The sequence below is a fragment of the Ischnura elegans genome, chromosome 1 (assembly GCF_921293095.1).
Source record: "Ischnura elegans chromosome 1, ioIscEleg1.1, whole genome shotgun sequence".
Lineage (NCBI taxonomy): Eukaryota > Metazoa > Arthropoda > Insecta > Odonata > Coenagrionidae > Ischnura > Ischnura elegans.
In genome coordinates, this window is record NC_060246.1 from 134,953,895 (window position 1) to 134,973,079 (window position 19,185).

Here is a 19,185-nt window from a genome sequence, read left to right on the forward strand (position 1 = left end):
GAGAAATGAATTTTGATAGTTGCTGTCTACGAATGAGATATAAATACCCTTAGCCCCTGAAAGTAAGGTGTATTGTTCTACAGGAGTGCCGTACACTTTGTATATACGTAAGGCGCTAAGAGATAACCCAGGCGCTTCGTGTATCCCACCGTTTTCTAATGTTCAAGTAAAGCCTAAGAAGTAAATTCGACAGTTAAGTTATTAAGTTGGGACTTAGCAAAGGATGATGTGGGAAATGCTGTTGGAACAGAGGAACAAGAAAAAAAAACAGTTAAAAAAGGACGATATTCGTTTTCGAGCTGGCTATGGCGATAGTAGATTAATTTGCCCACGCTGAAGTTGCTCTTGATAATTCACTTTATTCTTCTAGAATTTCACGACCTATTCTTGATACTCATTATTGTATACACATTAAAAATAACTCATTCATAAATAAAATGGCGATAGGTATATAAGTCATTCTGGTTTGTTTCTTGAGATGACCTGATGTTATCTACATGATTTTTCTAATATGAAATCATATAATGTCAATTGGTAACGAAAATAATCCAATTCGTCCAAAAATAAAAAAGGCTAACTTATACTTCGGTCAATCGTTGATTAATAGTTGTCAACAGTAAGTACTTGTTATACTCGTTTTACATCATCTTTTTCAGTGATATGTGTCACAAAGTGACCGCATACCAGCGTTTATTTATTTTATGTATGTAAATTGAAAGAAAACCAGCGACTAATAAGGACTTTTTCTTAGCAAACAGTAAAAATAAAAATGGAATGATTTTTTTATGATCATTTATTCAGATAAATTCGACTGCAATATTACTTAACTTGCTATTTTGAATCATGTAGTATTTGAAACAATGGGTGGAAAATTATGGGGAGGTAAGCGGAGATTAGCTGAGAATGTTTCTTCGGGTTAACATTATCCACGGTTTTTCAGGTGTCAAGTCATAAATAAACTATGTTAAGATCCTTACAAACTCAATAAGCCTTATTTATATTTTCCCTGATACTATGTTTGAAGATAGCACAAAAAATATTTTGCTTGAAGTAAAGTCAATTGACTTAACTTTGAATGTTTTTTGGATGGCACAAGAGCTGTGGGCCGCGGGAAACATTATATTGTAATAATACTCCAATAGGAAAACAACACTTCTGTCCTTCATAGAAGAAATGTAGAGCCTTCGACAACTTCGGGGGCCCTATCCTCAAAGACAATCTCTCGGATAGTTCGTGGTTGGTTCTCGGAAAGGCGTTATAATTTCGGAAGTAGCTATCCACTATGGTTTATCCGAACTTTCCGTCACGGAAACTCGTCCGAGAGCGGCCAAAATTACGGAGGAACTCTGAAAATGACATTCCGTTTCTCGGAATCGGAAAGTGATATGCCAGCTGGTTAGTTATGGAATATTTTTAACACGAAAGTTCTACTGGAAAAGCTGGTAAGAATTCACAAGTAATTTGCAATACTGTCGCGCTATGTGTACTGAAAAGTATGGAAAATGGATGATTATGCACGGAGTTGGGAATTAATTAAAGTTACCGGCGAAACTAGTTGAAAGTGTAACTAATTTTATAAACATTAACGCTTATTAACAAAGCAGTACATTTAGAATTACGGATGACATAAAAGCGCTTCCGAGTGACGGAAATGGAATCGGAGACAGAAACGGCAAGTTCCATTCCGAAATTTCGAAAACGAGAAATTACGAGGAGACGTAGTTACTGGAAAGGGCTCCAGAGCTCATTACAAATATTAAAAAATTAAATAAAGTTACAGGCGAAACAAATTGAAAGCGTTAATGACTCTATAAACATTAACGCTTCTCAACAACGCAGTACATTTAGAATTGTGGGTGGCACAAAAGCACTTCTGAGGGACGGAAAAGATACTCTTACCTTTGCCTTTCACAGGAAAGTGGCCGCGACGAACTGGATGTTAGACCGCGCGTGAGTCCCGAAGCAGGTTCTACGACACCGGAGGACGAAGACAACCTGCTCACACTCTCCAGCGTAACGGCTCGGCCACTGATCGCCAAAGCAGCGGAACTGAGGAAAGAGAAGAAAAAGGAAATGAAAGGTCTGTACTACATCAGAGAATATTACCCCATAGCACTAAATGTGTACTTTATTCCGAATATCGTGACGCGTGACAAAAGCGACGTACTTTACTGAAATACATCCAGCTAAAATAAATTCATTCATAGGTATAATTCATATCAGATCAGCTGCAATTAATTCACAAGGTATACCTCATAGTACTAAATGTGAACTTTATTCCAAAAATCGTGACACGTGACATGTGTGACGTACTTTACTGAAATACATCCAGCTAAAATAAATTCATTCATAGGTAAAATTCATCGCAGATCACTTTCTAATCTCCTTTAACATTCGAGCACGAAAACCTTTGCAAAACCATAAAAAAAGGAAAGTTCTAGCAGGCAATATTGATTCCTACACGCCTAGAATATGGGTGAAATATTTTTTTCCCTCGTCTATCACCTTAGACTGTGCGATGCTAGTAAGTTGACAAATAATCTCTTAAGCCTTGAATTTACGGTTCAGAGAAAAACTCCACGAAATACTGGCTCACGGGAAATATTATTGATATTCGCCGATCGCTGGAGTGAGCTCCCTAACACGACGAATTACCCCTCTTCATTGGTCTTTTTAGTCTTTTTTCGCGTCAAAGCTTTTATTTCATGATGCATAGGCTATTATTTCAGGATAAATACACATTCTTTTTTTTTAATTTCTATCTAAAATGAATTTATCGTTAGCATAAAACTTTTTAATATAGAAAGTGTTGAAAAAAGATTAAAATTTGAAACACAATCAAGAGTGGATAATTGACTTCGTTGCAAATACCCATAAAATTTAAAGATGATAGTATAATTTTTAAACAAGTGAAACGTCGCGAAAGAAGACTAGCTGAAAGAGGATGATACGTCCTCTTAATTATTCAAGCGTGAATATATCACGTTAGCCATACATAAAAAAGGTTCACGAATGAGATAGTTTTTCATATTAACTGTAATTGAGTTTTTATTTCCTTTCCCTTGACCTCAATTTTTCACGTTTTCTAGTGTCTTGGAGTGTACGTCTTTAAGAATTAAGTGTAAAAGTTTTGGCCAGCGTTTTTGTATACTTTTATACTTTCGTTTGGGACTTTTTTGCGATGATATGATTTGTTTATTGTTTATTTAAATCATATTCCCCTCGTCTATCGCTGTAGGTTGTGCGATGCCAGCACCTTGAAAAATTATCTCTGAGGTCTTCAATTGGCCTACAATGAAATATTCCACGATGCATAAGTTCAAAGGAAATTACTTGCTGACTATTACTCATATTTGCATATCATTGGGGTGAGTTCATTATAAATCATATTCACTGAAAAGAAAGCCCTGGTAAAGGCATAAAAATATATCGAAACGTTGGCCAAAATTGTCCACATAATTCTTAAAGATCTACACTCACAGTCACTAATCAACATTATCATAATGCAGCGATAGAATTAATTTTCTGACCACTACTAACGGTTTATTTACTTTCTTTCTTTATTTTTCCTCTTCATCTTTTGACGCACAATAGTTCTGAAACTTCCGTGGTCTCCATTTTTCGTCAAAATCAACAACAACCCATTGTTTCTTTCCATGGCAACTTTTATGCTGAAAGTTATTGAGGGTTTTCTATTTGATTTATAATTTACGCACGTGCGTCAACATTGACTGTAATGCATACAAAACTCAGGTAATTCATTTTCGTCAATTGGTGTAGCTTTCGCGCGGTTCCGTCGGAAGGCGGATGGCGGTGAGGGCGGTGGGAGCGGCGGGGAGGGCAAGGGTTCGAATCAGCAGATGAAGAGGAAGCGGAAGAAGAAGAAGCGGAAGAAGAGGAAGAAGGAGGAGGCGGAGGAGGAGGAGGACCTCGACTGGGACGGATTCCAAGCGCCCGACGGCGGATACGGATGGGCCGTCGTGCTCGGCGCTTTCCTCGTCCAGTTCTGGGTCGCCGGCCTCTTCAAATCCTACGGAGTGCTCTTCGTCGAGGTGAGACGCACTGATTTTGTAAATCAAGTGAGGAAGAAAGAGATATACCCTTTGAAAAAAATCCAAAACTACCTACTATAAAATGATCAAATCCCTGGTATTACTTGGCAATGCTAGCTTAATGCAGTGGTCGGAATCCTACCATGCAGGCCACTTTTGTCATAGCTGTGTAGACCCCAAATCGACGTAAAAACGCGTGTAAATACGAAATATTTTTAAATACATAAGTGCAATAATAAATACAAGCAATGAACTTTGTGCACAAGCGTTCCCATAGCTTAATTCTTTAAAATAGTCAATAGGTAACATTTGTGTGCGATTAACGAAAAACGTTCAAGTGACCGAAGAAATTATTAATGAGCCATAAAAGCTGCTAGTGATTTTTTTTTACTCCTGCCTTAAAGTCCATACCAATATGTGTAAATCCTAGCTTATTTTCTTCCCTAATCCCTCATTTAACAACGCCAATAGCATCAACATAAGTAGCCTGCATAATTAGGTGATATTTGGATGCCTAAAACAACTATTTCTAGCTTCCAAATTGAATCAGCTCACCTCGAGAAACCACCCAATGGCGGAAAAATATAAATTCATGCAGCAATTTGCGCTTCAAAATGAAGCTATAAACTGGATAGGATAAATTGTATACGGGAAAACGAAAAATCAATTTTATGTTCTATCATTGTCGCCACTATTTTATTATTTCGTCAACATGGAAGTAGCCATTGCTTTCTTCTCCGATGGTTGTTTCAGTAGCCATCAAACTCCTCATAAACTATGAATTCTCTCTACCCTCCACTTAGTCTCCACAAAGCCGTTACCTTTTCTCCTGGGGTCTTTATCGTACATTTTCCCAGGTATATATCTCTACCAACCTATTATTTCCCAATGGGTCCACCTGGGACCTTTCATAGCGTCGACATCATAATTTTTACCATCTACGCTCATAAATATTTGCGTTATAATACTCAGCGGTGTGGCGTCCTCAAAGTTAGCAATTTTGCCTCATATTTAGGTCAAAATCTGATATTACGTTCGATTTTAAATCGAATTTGTTCCAATAACTTTACTTTACCACGAACTTCAGAAAATAGTGAAATGAAGTGATTTATTACTTTAATAAAAACATGATTTCTCTGGAGTAACACGTGAAGGATAGACAATAGTTATGTTTATTACAGTTACAATGTAATGTTTTATGAATAGTGATTTAAATTTTGCTATACCATGAGATTTACGATCAAAATAAGACATCGGTACGTCACTGTGCTAAATTTAGTAATTAGCTAATAAATTCTGTAACTAAAATCATGCCATTTACATGAAAAACGACGCTATAGTGGGTTCATGTCGGTTAAGAAAGCATCATTGCAAAAGTTATGCATTGTATTTTCCACGTTCTATGTACCCATACTCTGTGTTTTTGCATCAGCAATAATCAACGTCATCCATGAAAGCAAAACTATTTTGATATAATATGTAATAAATGAATATTTTTATTAGCTGTGCAGGTTCGATTAAACGGAATTAAAATATTTAATGCATCATCATCATCATCATTAGTCAACAATCCTAAGATTGGTTTGACGCAGCTCTCCATTTCTCTCTCCTATCCGCTAATCTCTTCATAGCTACATTTAGCCATGTAGCTACATGTAGCTATAAAGAGAAGCTATTTAATGCAAAAATTTTAAATATGATGAACAATTTGCATCACCGCAGTAAAAAAAACACGTAAAGAAACATGGTAAATGAAAATAAAAGGAACCAATGAAAACCCCATCAGCAACTTTACTATAATATTCAAACGCTCATCTGCCAATAATAATTGGAAAAAATATATTTTATTATGCCCGTTTTTCATTTGTTTTCAGGTCATGGCAGCTTTCAAAGATTCATCGGCAGCATTCGCTTCCTGGATTCCAGCAATACTTTCTACACTTTGCCTCGCATTGGGTAAGATATTCCATTTTATTTACATATTTTATAGCAATGCTATTGTGTAAAATAATGAAACTATGATAAACGATTATATTATTATAAACTATGATAAGCCTCCGTAATATGATAAACGATTTTAATTTCCCCTGATGAATTCTATTAATGAACTCTTCCAGGGTTCTCAGCCAGATTAATTCGATACAATACGAAAGAATTAACCCTGATGAGAACCCGAGAAGAATTCATTAATGAAACTATAGAATATATATCAAGTTAAAAGAGAGAATTTCTTCATGAGGACCATAGCCAACATTTGCCACTATTAACTGTTATCAGAACAATGAAGAATGAACTACGTTTTTGTAGTTGGTACCCATGAGGGAGACTACTCCTACTGAGTTTAAATAATTGGGCATTTCGCGGAAGAGTTAATAATGGGGAAAATAATGAAGAAAATTACTGGTAAAAATATATCCTCTAATTTCATTTTTCCAATGGACTAGAAAGCTTCTCGGCTCCACATATCAATTCCAGAAAACGAACGTTAATTACAAAATAATAAACCTTGCCTCAGAGTAGCTACTCACAACTCAGAGACATTATTATTCATCTCCCTCATTACTAATTTTACAAAACTAAAAGAAAACATGTTAGTCCCGAAAATAATCGGAATGAAAAAAATAAACTGGATCAAAGGGAATAAATATTTGCAAAGTGAAGATGAAATTAGGATTTCTGCGACGAAGATAAAGAAAATCATTTATTCAAATTGGGAGAAACTCAAGATGTTTGAAATCAAGGAAATATCCTTGAATGAATGACATCTTAATTATTTCCATCCTATGAGTGCGTTCCCCTCTGGGCAGAATTGATGAACATAACTCTTCCATACTCAACAGACAACGCAGTACACATAAAACGCTCAGTAAAAGCCTTTAACTGTTTTGTCCCATTAGTTCTGCACTGCATTGTCTATGATTAGTCGGCGCGAGAGTCACGGTGGGGGGAGTCATATACGTGCCTAAGTTAAAGGTCTCAAGGCCATAGTGGATACTCCATACTATCTATGCTATCACTAAGCAGTGAAACATTACCTTATTAGTATGATTTCCAGAAAAATTCGCTATAAAGTGTCCCTCATAACTGAAGCGCATATTATTTTATCCCTACGCAGCTCCACTCACGAGTATCCTGTGTCAGCGCTTCACGTGTCGCAGCGTTGTCTTCGTCGGAGGCCTCTTCTGCTCCGCCGGCCTCATCCTATCCTACTTCGCCACCTCGCTTCTACACCTCCTCTTCTCCTTCGGGGTCCTCACTGGTAAGTACTCCATCTCTTTTCCATTTCGCAATCGAGGATTTGCAACCTCGTACTGCCCAGCTATTCTTCTAGGGGCCGCGAGGCAGATGACCAAAGTGAGCCTCGTACTCTCCCTCGTGGTTGTCAGATATATTTAGAGTAAATGCATCTTTGCATTTTGTGTGGATAGACTCCAACGCTAGTGTTTTATCCATGAATGGGATTGCTCATATCGTTCCTAAATACATGCTAATTTCATATATTCAAAATATGGACGAGAAAAACATTTCTCGCTGAATAAATCTACACTTAGTCACAAACTCGTCAATCAAAGAGAATTAAATCGTGAAATAGACCTCCTTCTCGAAAATGCCTCGGCGTTATGAGTTCTTTAGCTCAATCCATAATGATTTCTGGCTGTGAGTTTGACAATTCTGCGTCTAACTCAAGGTAATTAGAAAGGTGAGTCTTTGGTAACATTCCCACATTCTTTTCGTTGATCAGGTTGGCAATGGCAACGTATAAGATGTATAAAAAACGTATTTATATAAATATATAGACTTTCGCAGACAATTACAAAAACGTAAGTAACGATGTAAAAAAAGAAACATTTGGATACTTTAATTTGGCAAACTAGATTAGATTAGGATACAAAATCACTACGGTGAGACCGGCACCGCTTATTATCATTCTAATACTCATGGAAATTTGTTATTTTTGTCTTTCATGGTTGTTTTCCAACTTGACGGAGGATAGCTGATCCGGTGTATTCACACCACTGCCGATCGCTTATAATTTAAATTCAATACTTTTTTCAATCTTCAAATTATTAAAGAACATTTATCAGCTGTATATCTACCGTTTTCTCGTTTATCATTAGCATTTATGATGATATATACGTCAGTACCGATCTGCTAACCTCCTCAGAATGATCCACAAAATTTCAAGCTGTGAATATGATCTAAGAAATATGAAATTTTGGCATATGAAACCACGAGAAATAATGTATACATTTTTGATAAATACCCAATAAATCAATAGCGTACTTCGAAAGTCGTAAACCGGAGTTGACCTACTACACGTGTGGCATAGATTTACCATGTGATTACTTATACACAAGATGACTTTCGGTATTCCAAAAGCCAAGCACATGAGCGTGCTACATTGCTACAAAACCGATATAACAGCGTCCTGTGAGTATTCTATCTAAAGCAAACTTGAACTAAAGAAAAACGTGACCAATTTTTTGCTACCATTAGGAAGCATTATTCGATGATACAGCCGTCTCAATCGAAATGATTTCGGAAAATACGTCTCATGTGACTGTGGAATCAGTAGGTACTGTGAGCATTTCTCCGGGGGTGGCGTGTCACTTTGTGAACTCCATTCATCTTTCGCGATGCAAAAAATAGCTCGGAAATTGAGACGGGCGACGGAGGCGTAGAATGGGCGGACAGGACGTCGGGTGTCGAGGGGAAGTAGACGCGACGGACCAGGATCATTCTCGAAACTTCCGAGCACCTTCACGCTCACAAAGTATAGAATGAAGGGTTAGAGCCTCGGATCAACTTTGTGTATCGAACTGTCATAGCCATGATGGTGAGTGTGTACGTGGGAGGAATACCATTACAGAAAGGGAGTTAACAAAATTATCCAAGAGAGAGGGAGTTGCAAGTTTATCACAACAAAAGATTAGATATTTAAGAAAACTTCAGTTCCGGGATCACATTCCGGGAGCTAATTTTCCATAATTATCGTAAATGTATGACTACTGCTAAATTATTTTTTTTGAAGGAAGCAAAAAACTGGTAGAATCATTTATATACATTGCTTTTTTGAATTTTACATGCATTTAAAATTGTATTGGGAATGGAGATATTCATCATTCATTTCTCTCTGAAGAAATATTGGTAATAATTTAGAAGCAATTGATGAGTATATTCTCACTCCAGATTTTAACTGAATTTTACACACCAGTGATCAAAAGAATTGCACATATAATGCATTCACAGATGTCTTTCGATCCTGACCAAGAAGAAGTTACAGGGAATACTGGAATTCAATGAGAATTTCTCTCAGTTCACTTATCTGAGTACTATCGTCTAACATTCGAATAATGTAGTTAGCATACATTTACTCCCTTAATTTAACCTATCAAGAGGCTAAATTTCGCATTGCCTTTTGATAAGCTTACTGAATACGTGAAATATGAAACTAAAAACTCCCAGAAAATTTTAAATTTTGCTTGAGCAAGAAAATGATTTTTTTCTCACTACAGTCCTGAAACATCATCTCGCACTGTGCTTTTGGGTAGAGTGTATTATTGACAAAACTAAGGCTGGGCCGAGGATAAAAGACCCACATATTAATCTTCACCGAAAAACGCCACCGCAACACAAAAAAAAATACACGGAGGATTCGAATTCGGCTTCGCAGATCCGAGGCCTCTCAGAAGTGCTCCCGACCGTCAGTCGCGATTATCGACGTTCGATTCCTAGAATGGGCTTATGCGTGTGGAAAATGGGGTGGTTTGGCATTGTGGCTAAGGGAGGGGTAAGTCAAAAAAGGGGGGGGGAAAGAGAGGGAGGGAGGGAGGGAAGGTAAGGAGGGAGGAGTTACATAGTCAGTCAGTCGGAGGGGAAAGGGGGTTGAACTGCGAGCGAGTCACAATGGAAAGGCTGGCTGTAAAACCGCTTTTCAGGGCGGGAGGGAAAAAGAAGGAGATAGGACTCTGGAGCTACAAGGGTGGGGAGAGAAACTGAATGGGATGTACGAAGGCGCGGTGTAGTGGCCCCCGTAAAGAGAGAGGCTCCACGTCGCCTGAAGGGAAAGAGAGGGGGAAGATCACGCGGCTGCTGCTTTTGGCACGGAGCCAATCTCGAAAGAAAGAAGATGTTGTGTAGTTCTCTCCGCTCACGGAAGGAGGCTTCGTGAAAGCATCCACAAATTCCATCCTACTTCTCGCTCGCTCAGTGATCCTCACCGAAAAAAAAATTGAGGAGCGCATTCCGATCTTCTTTTCGGCCTGTACGCTGGAGAAAGAAAGAGCAGTAAGCAGTCTCTCTCTCTCTCTCTCTTTTTATTTTCTCGCGATCTCTGATGGAGCCTTCTCCCTCTGAAGATCACGTCAAACTTCGCTCGGGCGGGCGAAAAGGATGTGATCTCTCCTGCGCGGCATTGGGACTTCGTGGAGAATTGCTGAGCCCTCTCAAGAAGTCACGCCGAGTGACAGGGAGATCGGAGAGATTGGCGAAACAATTGAAGGCACTTCGGATCCGAAACTTGGGGGAAAAAAATACTTTTCGCGATTTAATATGTATTTTCGAATATCAGAACGGCCATGGTTACGCAAGATTCGCTCCGGGTATCAATCCGAATATTGGTTTTGAAAAGTGACACTATAACTTACTCCTGATTAACTCCCTACCGAGTAAAGGAATCTTATGCAGGATAAAGGTCTCTGTTCTTTTAGTTGGGCTGCTTGCAATTTTTCATCGAGTTCTGAACAATCAGAAACTATTAGACTACCATTGGGAATGAGCAGAATATTTCTTAACCCTACTTGCGAGGGCCAGCGGGTACTCCAAATACAAGGACCACCCAAAAACTGAACACTTATTATTGAGTCTTTTTGTGTGTTATTCCGTTAGTATTTCCAATACTCATTCATGCGAAACCTTTCGTAAAAATCTGGAATTACACTGTGTACATCCATTGCACTCTTATGACCGATCATTGCATGCATTGCGCAATAAAATCTAAGCTATTATTTCCGCGTAAATATTTGTCATGCGTATGACATTAATTCAGCCAGTATTTCCCGCAAAATATTAATATCATCGACTCCGGTTGTCAAGGTCACATTCAAGGTCGTTTTCCTTGAATATAACCCTTTTGGAAATGATGCCTCGGCCAGCGTAATTAATATTGGTGTAATTTATTATGTAAATGGAAATGGATTTCCACCAAGTAGAGTCTTGCATTATTGAGTATGGTAATTTGATTTAGAATAAAATTAATTTTAAATGACAGATCTAAGTGGAAAATTTGTAAAAACAATTGGAATATATCAAAAGTTAAAAGTATATACTATAGCCTATATTTGAGTATACTTTTGTTTCGCAAATTCAATTCATGCTTCCCTGAAACAAGTTTACCGAGCACTTTATTCGACCTTTTCGGAGAAAAAACGTACCCTGGGCTACAAAAGCCTTTCGCCTAGGATGGCGTGATTCCCAAGCACTCTAAAACCCTCGGATGCACGCGAGGTTCTTTCCCATAAGATTTTTTTACAGGAATAGAGAGATTAGACGGAGTGTGAAAATAATGCAGCCGATTTTCACTGCGAATGGACGGAAATCAATAAAGGAAGACGTTGAAGGTCTTCTGGGTCATAACTTGGATTGAGAGGTCAATTCGAGTTTCGATTCAATTCATTTCAAGAATTCTGCCCATTGAATGGAAACTGTTAATGCATCGGTCCCTTGCAACGCAGTTAGGTCAACCTAGCGTTTCTCACCACTTAAGAACCTTTCTCGTTTCTATAGGTCTACCAAAATCTAAAATCACTGTGCAGTTAAAACATTTTGGAAGTAAAAAGGTTATATTTTCTGCAAACCAGTAGATGCGAGAATAAGGATAGCGTCGTGTTCCAACGCTCGCAATTTTCGAATGCCTTCAATGAATGCCTCAGCTAAACACCTAGGCGGATACAATGGCGTTAACAGTCAATTCCTTTGCAACTCTCACTAAATGCTAAAATATTCAATCTGACTTTTATTCTCTCACTTTTTTCTCCTGTCCGTTCTCGCGCCTAAATTAATGTATACTTACCCTTAAATCTTAGGAAGCGGAAATATTTAAATAATGCACTGGTCATCTACATTATCAACCAATTGCAGATTACGGTTTTTTGTGGGGGAGGAATTACAGGAATTTTGGACAGGAGGAATTTTGGAACCAGAGGAGTTTGCTATGTGTTTGAACAGGGGTTCATAAGAATATTCATCTAAAAATTTAAAGATATCTGAGACGTGAAGTAAACATAAAATGTGAAAACGATTTGGATGGTGAAAACTTTACTTACTTTACAACATGATACAATGCGGTTACATTATTTTTACTAAATATGAGGAAAAACAAGCACGAAACTTAACCCAAAATGGTCAGGAGCACTTATGCATAGGGGCTAAAAAAATACTCCGACTCTTCAGCATTTTGAATACAAAAGTTCACTCCTCGGTGATATGTAGCGGCATAGAATACATTTCAATATATGACCTATATTTTTCCCGAGAATCGATTGACGGGATTTGGAATTCTTCTGCTGTTTCACCGGCACACCTTCAAAGAACTTTAACTGATACATAAAATATTTTTATAATATTTTTAGAATGGGTAACAAAAAAGTGTCTGTCTGGATATAGAATTAAGATAGCACGAACAAGGTTGGAACACGAGATCCGGTGTTAACCTCGGAACCGCTGAACCTGGATTTACTGAGGTCAATATCGAACACTTCAACTGTTCTAATTATCGATAGCATCGATCTAAATTTGTCCATGCCAAATGTTCTTTTAAAAAATGTCCAACTAAAACAAAAGAAATGTATCTGTTTTTTCGTAATCTGAGATAAGTGGCCTTCCACCTTCAGAAAATGCATTATGCCTTCTTATTATACGTATAAATCATACTTAAAACATGGCCATCTACAAAAATTTCATTGCAGAAATTCGTAAGATACCAACATAATAAATAATTTTCACTCCTGAAATATTTGTTTATGTTCCTAATATACTCTGAAACAATAATTGCCTCCCACAGATGGTAGCAACTGACTTGCCACAACATAGATCAACTTCGAAAAACACTCTTGTGCCTTTATATTTTTTCTGTGAAGAACCAAACCCCAGATTTTAAATTATCTTCTGTGTCTATTAAGCTATTTAACCATTATATACACAAAAGAATCTCTGCTATCTGCTACTAATGCGCAACAGGTTGCCATATTGGACACGCATCCAGATTTCGTGATAGACACACGACAGATGAGTGACAATGCTTACTATGTCACCAAAGCCGTATTTTAACGTGAAATTGTTCGAAATATCGAGAGGGAAGGGCTTCTTATGTCACATTCAAAACAAAAAATATATATACTTCTGAATGTGTAAAAGGACAAACATAATAAATAATGATAATGATGCCATACGCATAATGTTACCATTAGATTTTATCCTAAATACCTCTAGCATATTCCAGAGCGGATTAAAAATTATTTGGAATACAAAAGTTCAATAGCACATCTTAATAAGATGCACAAGAGAAAAAAATTTCAAATACATTAGATTTGATTAATGCAGTTAGCTGGAAAAGCCACGAAATAGGTATATTGCCCAACGGCTTCCTGTGTGTTTTGAATTTTGACATATTTTTCGAAATTCGATGCTCATCTATATTTAAAAACCAACTAGCTTAAGCTCATTTCAGCGAAAAAATTATTAAATTCATATTTGGTATCGTATTTGCTATAAAAAATATATCGGTGGAATCATACACTCACATTGAAGTAGAATATTCCAAATTTCCGTAAGAGATTATTGAAATTTGAGATTCCCTTTGCCAACGAATATTTCTCCAGCAATTATGGGAAAATTTTAAAATATGTACTAATTTAAATTACCATGGAATACACCACGAATGCGATGGTAATCACACAGGAATTCCGGAGCTTTTATTTATTGAAAAAGAAAGTCAGTATGTCTTCATAGCATTTCATTGAAATAATACGTTCCGATAAGACTTCAGTTACCGTAGCAAATCAAAATAAATTCTTAAAAATATATTCCAATGGATATGATATATACATATATATAATTTTTGAACCAAATATTTTCTTGTTATCTCCAATTTTTAACGGAATTTACTCCAGTACTTAAATAGTTACTTTTTATGAGTACCATTTACTAATAGGTGGAGTGCGGATCAATGAAAACAAATTAGAAAAAATGGAATGTATTTTAAACGAATAAAATGGGTCGTTTTTCATACCCAGAACATGATATAAACTCTGCTTGAGTCATCTTAAGGGATACTTTCCTAATCCGATTTTCTAGAGCATTACCCAGTTTGCGTGACCTAATTCTGAGACTGAGCTCTTTTCTGTAAGATTTTTTTTAGCCGTCCCTTGCGTTTGTCGGACAGTGCGGGGGAAATAAGATCCGGATAAGGGTAAAGGAGGGAACTTTAGGGACTCCTACTCAATTTCTAACCCTTTCATCTCTCCTTAATCCTGAAACCCTCACTACACCCCGAAACCTCCGTCACCTTGATACCAAAAAAAGGACTCATTCCCTTGAACCATCTCTACGTGGTGAAGACATATAAAGAATATTTGCGGCATAGCCCTGAAGAAATTAGGATTCGTCAAGCGTATTGTGGGAAGATTTTCGGATGAGAAAGTAAAAGGAAGGTGCTATTTCGCTCTCGTCCGACCGCACCTTGAATATGCAGCGAGTGTATGGGATCCGGCGCAGAAAGACTTAATCCGCGAACTGAATAAAATGCAAAGGAAGGCTGCGCGTTTCGTCAAAGACGGCTACGGGCGTACAGACAGTGTTACCCAGATGTTAAGCGAGTTAGGCTGGGAGCCATTGGAGACTCGGAGGCTGCGCGCTAGGCTTAGATTGTTTGAACAATTGAGAATGGATATCTTTAAGAGCGACACAGAGAACATAATATTAGAGCCACACTATATTTTCAGGTCCGATAGAAGCGATAAATTAAGAGAGATGTTTTACCGAACGGATAGATATGGGAATTCGTTTTTCCCCCGAACCATAAAGGACTTTAATAAACGCTAGTCCCAACCTCGTTAGAGCACTTCATTCATTTTTTTTTTTTTTTTTTTTGCTGTAAACGGCTGGTGTCCTAACAACCCCTGCCACACGCCTTTTAGGCGGCTTGCGGGGTATTATGTAGATGTAGATGAACCCTCTTCCATCCCATCGCACTCCAATTTTACCTCCGAACGAATCTCCCCTACGAACTGGAGCGACATTGACCAATTTAGCACCCCCTAAAACCTCTGACGCTCCAATGCCCCTGTTCCCCATTACTCTCCATCCACAAGAAGAGGGATTTGTAAAAAGTATGAGAAATAAAGATACCGGAATCGGGTCGAGAAGAGTAAATATTTTCCCTTAAACGGGAAAAATAATTTAAATGACCATGGATTAACCCAATAAAATCCTCTTTTTAGTACCACTGGAACAATAACATGATCCGACACAGGTCCGATAGAAACCATTAGCTATTATAGATACTTTGCCAACCGGTTAGGTATAGGAATTTGTTTTTTCCCCAAGCGGTAATGCTCTTTTAAAATATCAAGGTCGAACTCGAACAATCAATCTCATTAACGATCCCTTAAATATCTTTGTGTTCTCATGCAGTTTGTTTGTGATTAAAAATAACTCACATTCGGGTGTATGCCGCGTGTCGTAGTGGTGATTGCCCCGACGTTTCGCGACCGACTGCTGGTGACCAGCAGTCGGTCGCGAAACGTCGCGGCAATCTCCACTACGACACGCGGCATACACCCGAATGTGAGTTATTTTTAATCATCATGAGCCGCGAAAGCTTCAATCAAGTTTGTTTGTGTCCTAACACCTCCCGCCATACGTCTATTGAGGTTTATTAACGGGTTTTATGTACGACAATTCTATAGATAAAAAAATCACTTGCCTTGGCCAAGATTCGAACCCGCATCCCACGCATCCGGTGGACTGCTTTAGCTATTTAAGCTACCGAGGCATCATTCCCCTCCCAGGAAATATATGTACTATAACGGACTAGATGGTGTGGACTGCTAAGAATTTTATACGACTAGCAGTCCATGTCATGCGCAATGCGCCATAGCCGGAGAGCGAAGCCAGAACCACGAATACTATAAGAAGAGGAACCTCAAGTCGACCTATTAATGTGTCGTCACCGTCCACGCACTTAAATGGGTTTAAAAAAAAGTCGCCACTCGCGTCGCTGACGAACAAAGTGATCCGAGTTTCGCGGGGAAATGAGGTATAATTAGGGATATTGACCGAAATTTATACGTATGACGATATGATTTATAAAATTCATAACTTTTCAATGCTATGCCTCGCAATTAAAAACATTATATTGTAAAATATCGGAAAACAAAAAGGACATTGCTCTCATCGCCAAATTAAGGACATTTTTGAAATCGATTACATTGCGACCGAAGTGACGACAGAAGTCAGCCTTTTATGGGATGGATTTGGACCTCCTCTATGCAGTCCCCTTGCCCCGAACTTTGAACACTTAGTGTAGTTGCTAAGTGAGGAGATAGAGGTGGAGGTGTAGGTCGCGGTAATTCGAGGTAACACAAATGCATTGTGTGTTATGGGCTCGCGCATATTGAGCAGGTTGAGGTAGAGGTTTACCTCAAGGTTCACCAGGAGGTCGCGCGAGACCGCTTTCAAAGACAAACGAGTTTGTCTTTTCGAACGCTGCGTCACGAGGTGTGTCGGGAGGCTACTCCGTAATTGGTGCGTTCAGGGCCCGTTTCAGGTGACATCCTCAAGTGTTCTTGAAATTTGTCTGGGTATTCCTTTAGTTGTAATTACAGATGTTGATATTCTCCCAGTTTCTGTCGCACTTGAGTTTTGGTATGAGCACTGAATTTTCCATTAATTAATGTACCAATCAGCCACCATTTACATGCTGACGGCATGTCGTCACTATCATCACTACTATCGCTTAACATTGTAAAAATGTCACAACTAACCAAATAACCTTTATACTTGACGCCACACAGTGGGGGACTTGCTCGTGGTCGAGGCTGAGGGAAGTCTGCGAGCGTAAACCTCTTTACTATGCGATACTACTTCTACCTCTATCTCCACCTCCACCTCTAACTCCTCACCATGCGAGTACCCTTAGAGGTGTTCGCTCTTGACTAATTAAAGTATACCGGGAGTAACTACGGTATATTTAAATAAGTGGTAGTATAAGGGGTAAGGGGTAGTAATGCAATAACTCTCGACTATTTTCTACAGGCATCGGCGGCGGTTTGTCGACGACCCCGGGCGTGATCCTGGTGTCCCGCTACTTCGACCGGCACCGCGCCATCGCAAACGGCATCACGGTGAGCGGCACGGCGGCGGGCGGCCTCCTCTTCCCCTGGATCATCGACCACCTGGTGTACGCGCACGGCTTCCAGGGCGCCTTCCTCCTGCTCGGCGCCTGCACGCTCCACGTCTGCGTCGGCGCCGCACTCTACAGACCCCTCTCCGTGCACATGTGAGTACATACACGCCCTCTTTTTTTCAGGAAATCGTCCTTTTATAATTATTACCCCTCCACCGCTATACCCTCGATATCCGATCTATTATATCACCATTTTTTACCACACTTCGACCATAAACAGAAGAACAAATCAATAACTACCAAAGCGCTTTAGGAACAAGTGACTTTGTACGCAGTCACGCGAACGATTGCAAATTTTAATACTCCAACGGATGAAGTTCGCCATGAAAAAATATTTGACTTAGCCGGGATTCGAGCCCGGATCTCCTGATTGCCGTTCAGGTGTGTTAACCAGTTCCACCACCAAAAATGGCTTGGTGGTGGAACTGGTGAATATCTGATCAATCATCGGCAATCAGGAGAACCGGGTTCGAATCCCGGTCAAGTCAAATATTTTTTCATGGCGAACTTCATCCGTTGGAGTATTTAAATAACTACCAAATTAACAAGTATTCAAGTAACCACGAACACCATATCCGAGTACCTACTCCGTAGTCCACCACTACAACTGTTGTCGCTCGGCGCGCATTAAAATCAGATTTCAAAATCGCCACTCGTGGCGCTACCAGTCTTCTACACCCACTTTTCACGAGTGAATACGCGGCAGTAATATGTAACTGTGCCAATAAATCATATAAACCACACATTTAATGGCCTAATGGCGCCGTCGAATAAAATGCGTGCGAAACGGCAACAGAGTCAGCGGTTAACGGATATGTTCTTGGGCCTCCTTTAATGGAGTCCTCTTGCAAGTAAAAAAGCAAACAAAGTGATTACTATAGTAAACATTAAACACCTTTCAAATATTCCCTCGAACTACGTACATTTACGTTCGTGTTACAAGTGGTAGTAATTTGTGAGCAAGGGCATAACAGATACACCGATTCTCGCTAAGTCACCGAATTTACGCACTGCTCGGCTTGAACTAAGTTTCTATGGGTTACCATCCATAGCTACTTAAATCTAGGTGCTCGCGTCCCCTGTCTGGAAGTTCAATTTCCTTGGCTCACAGTGGAAGACTATAAATTACTATTTACTACGTCAGGGTTTTTCATGGTTTTACAAGGGAGATATGCCACATTTCTATTCATATAATTTGATCTGCTATATCAACATTTTTCGTCCAGTGAACCTGCTTTCATTACAGCCTGTCTTGAATACCATATTAACGACAAAACAAAATGATTCTGCAATATCTTCAAGCAAGAAAATGGGACGGCAAAAGAAAAAAAAACTGGTATTTTTATCCTATTTTGTCATACAATCCTAAAATACCTACATAAAATGGCTCATCCAAGAGAAATCACTGATGATAAAGTTATTTGGATTGAAAAATTCATACCCACAGCATATCTCCTGCGTCTCTCTGCATTCGCTTCGAACAAATTTGACTTCAAATACTGATAGAAGCTGGTTGAAAGAAGTGGTGACCTGGCGCCCAGAAAACCTTTTTCTTTGTTCGTAAGACCTTGAGATGGAAAATCTGGGATAAATATTTTCCTTTTAATCTCTCCAACTATGCAAATGTTCAGGAATGTTGAGACGCGCTAGGGGATATGGGTCGTCGGT

General features: G+C 38.9%; 1 protein-coding gene across 1 annotated transcript in view; it reads left to right on the top strand.

The window, feature by feature from the left end:
* Window positions 1-19,185, top strand: part of LOC124170515 — a 110,153-nt gene that overhangs the window by 59,236 nt on the left and 31,732 nt on the right. Inside the window, exons 7-11 of the mRNA XM_046549288.1 lie at window positions 1,915-2,080; window positions 3,781-4,052; window positions 5,927-6,008; window positions 7,168-7,311; window positions 17,367-17,610. Coding sequence (XP_046405244.1) covers window positions 1,915-2,080; window positions 3,781-4,052; window positions 5,927-6,008; window positions 7,168-7,311; window positions 17,367-17,610 — 908 coding nt within the window. The remainder of the gene's footprint in view (window positions 1-1,914; window positions 2,081-3,780; window positions 4,053-5,926; window positions 6,009-7,167; window positions 7,312-17,366; window positions 17,611-19,185) is intronic.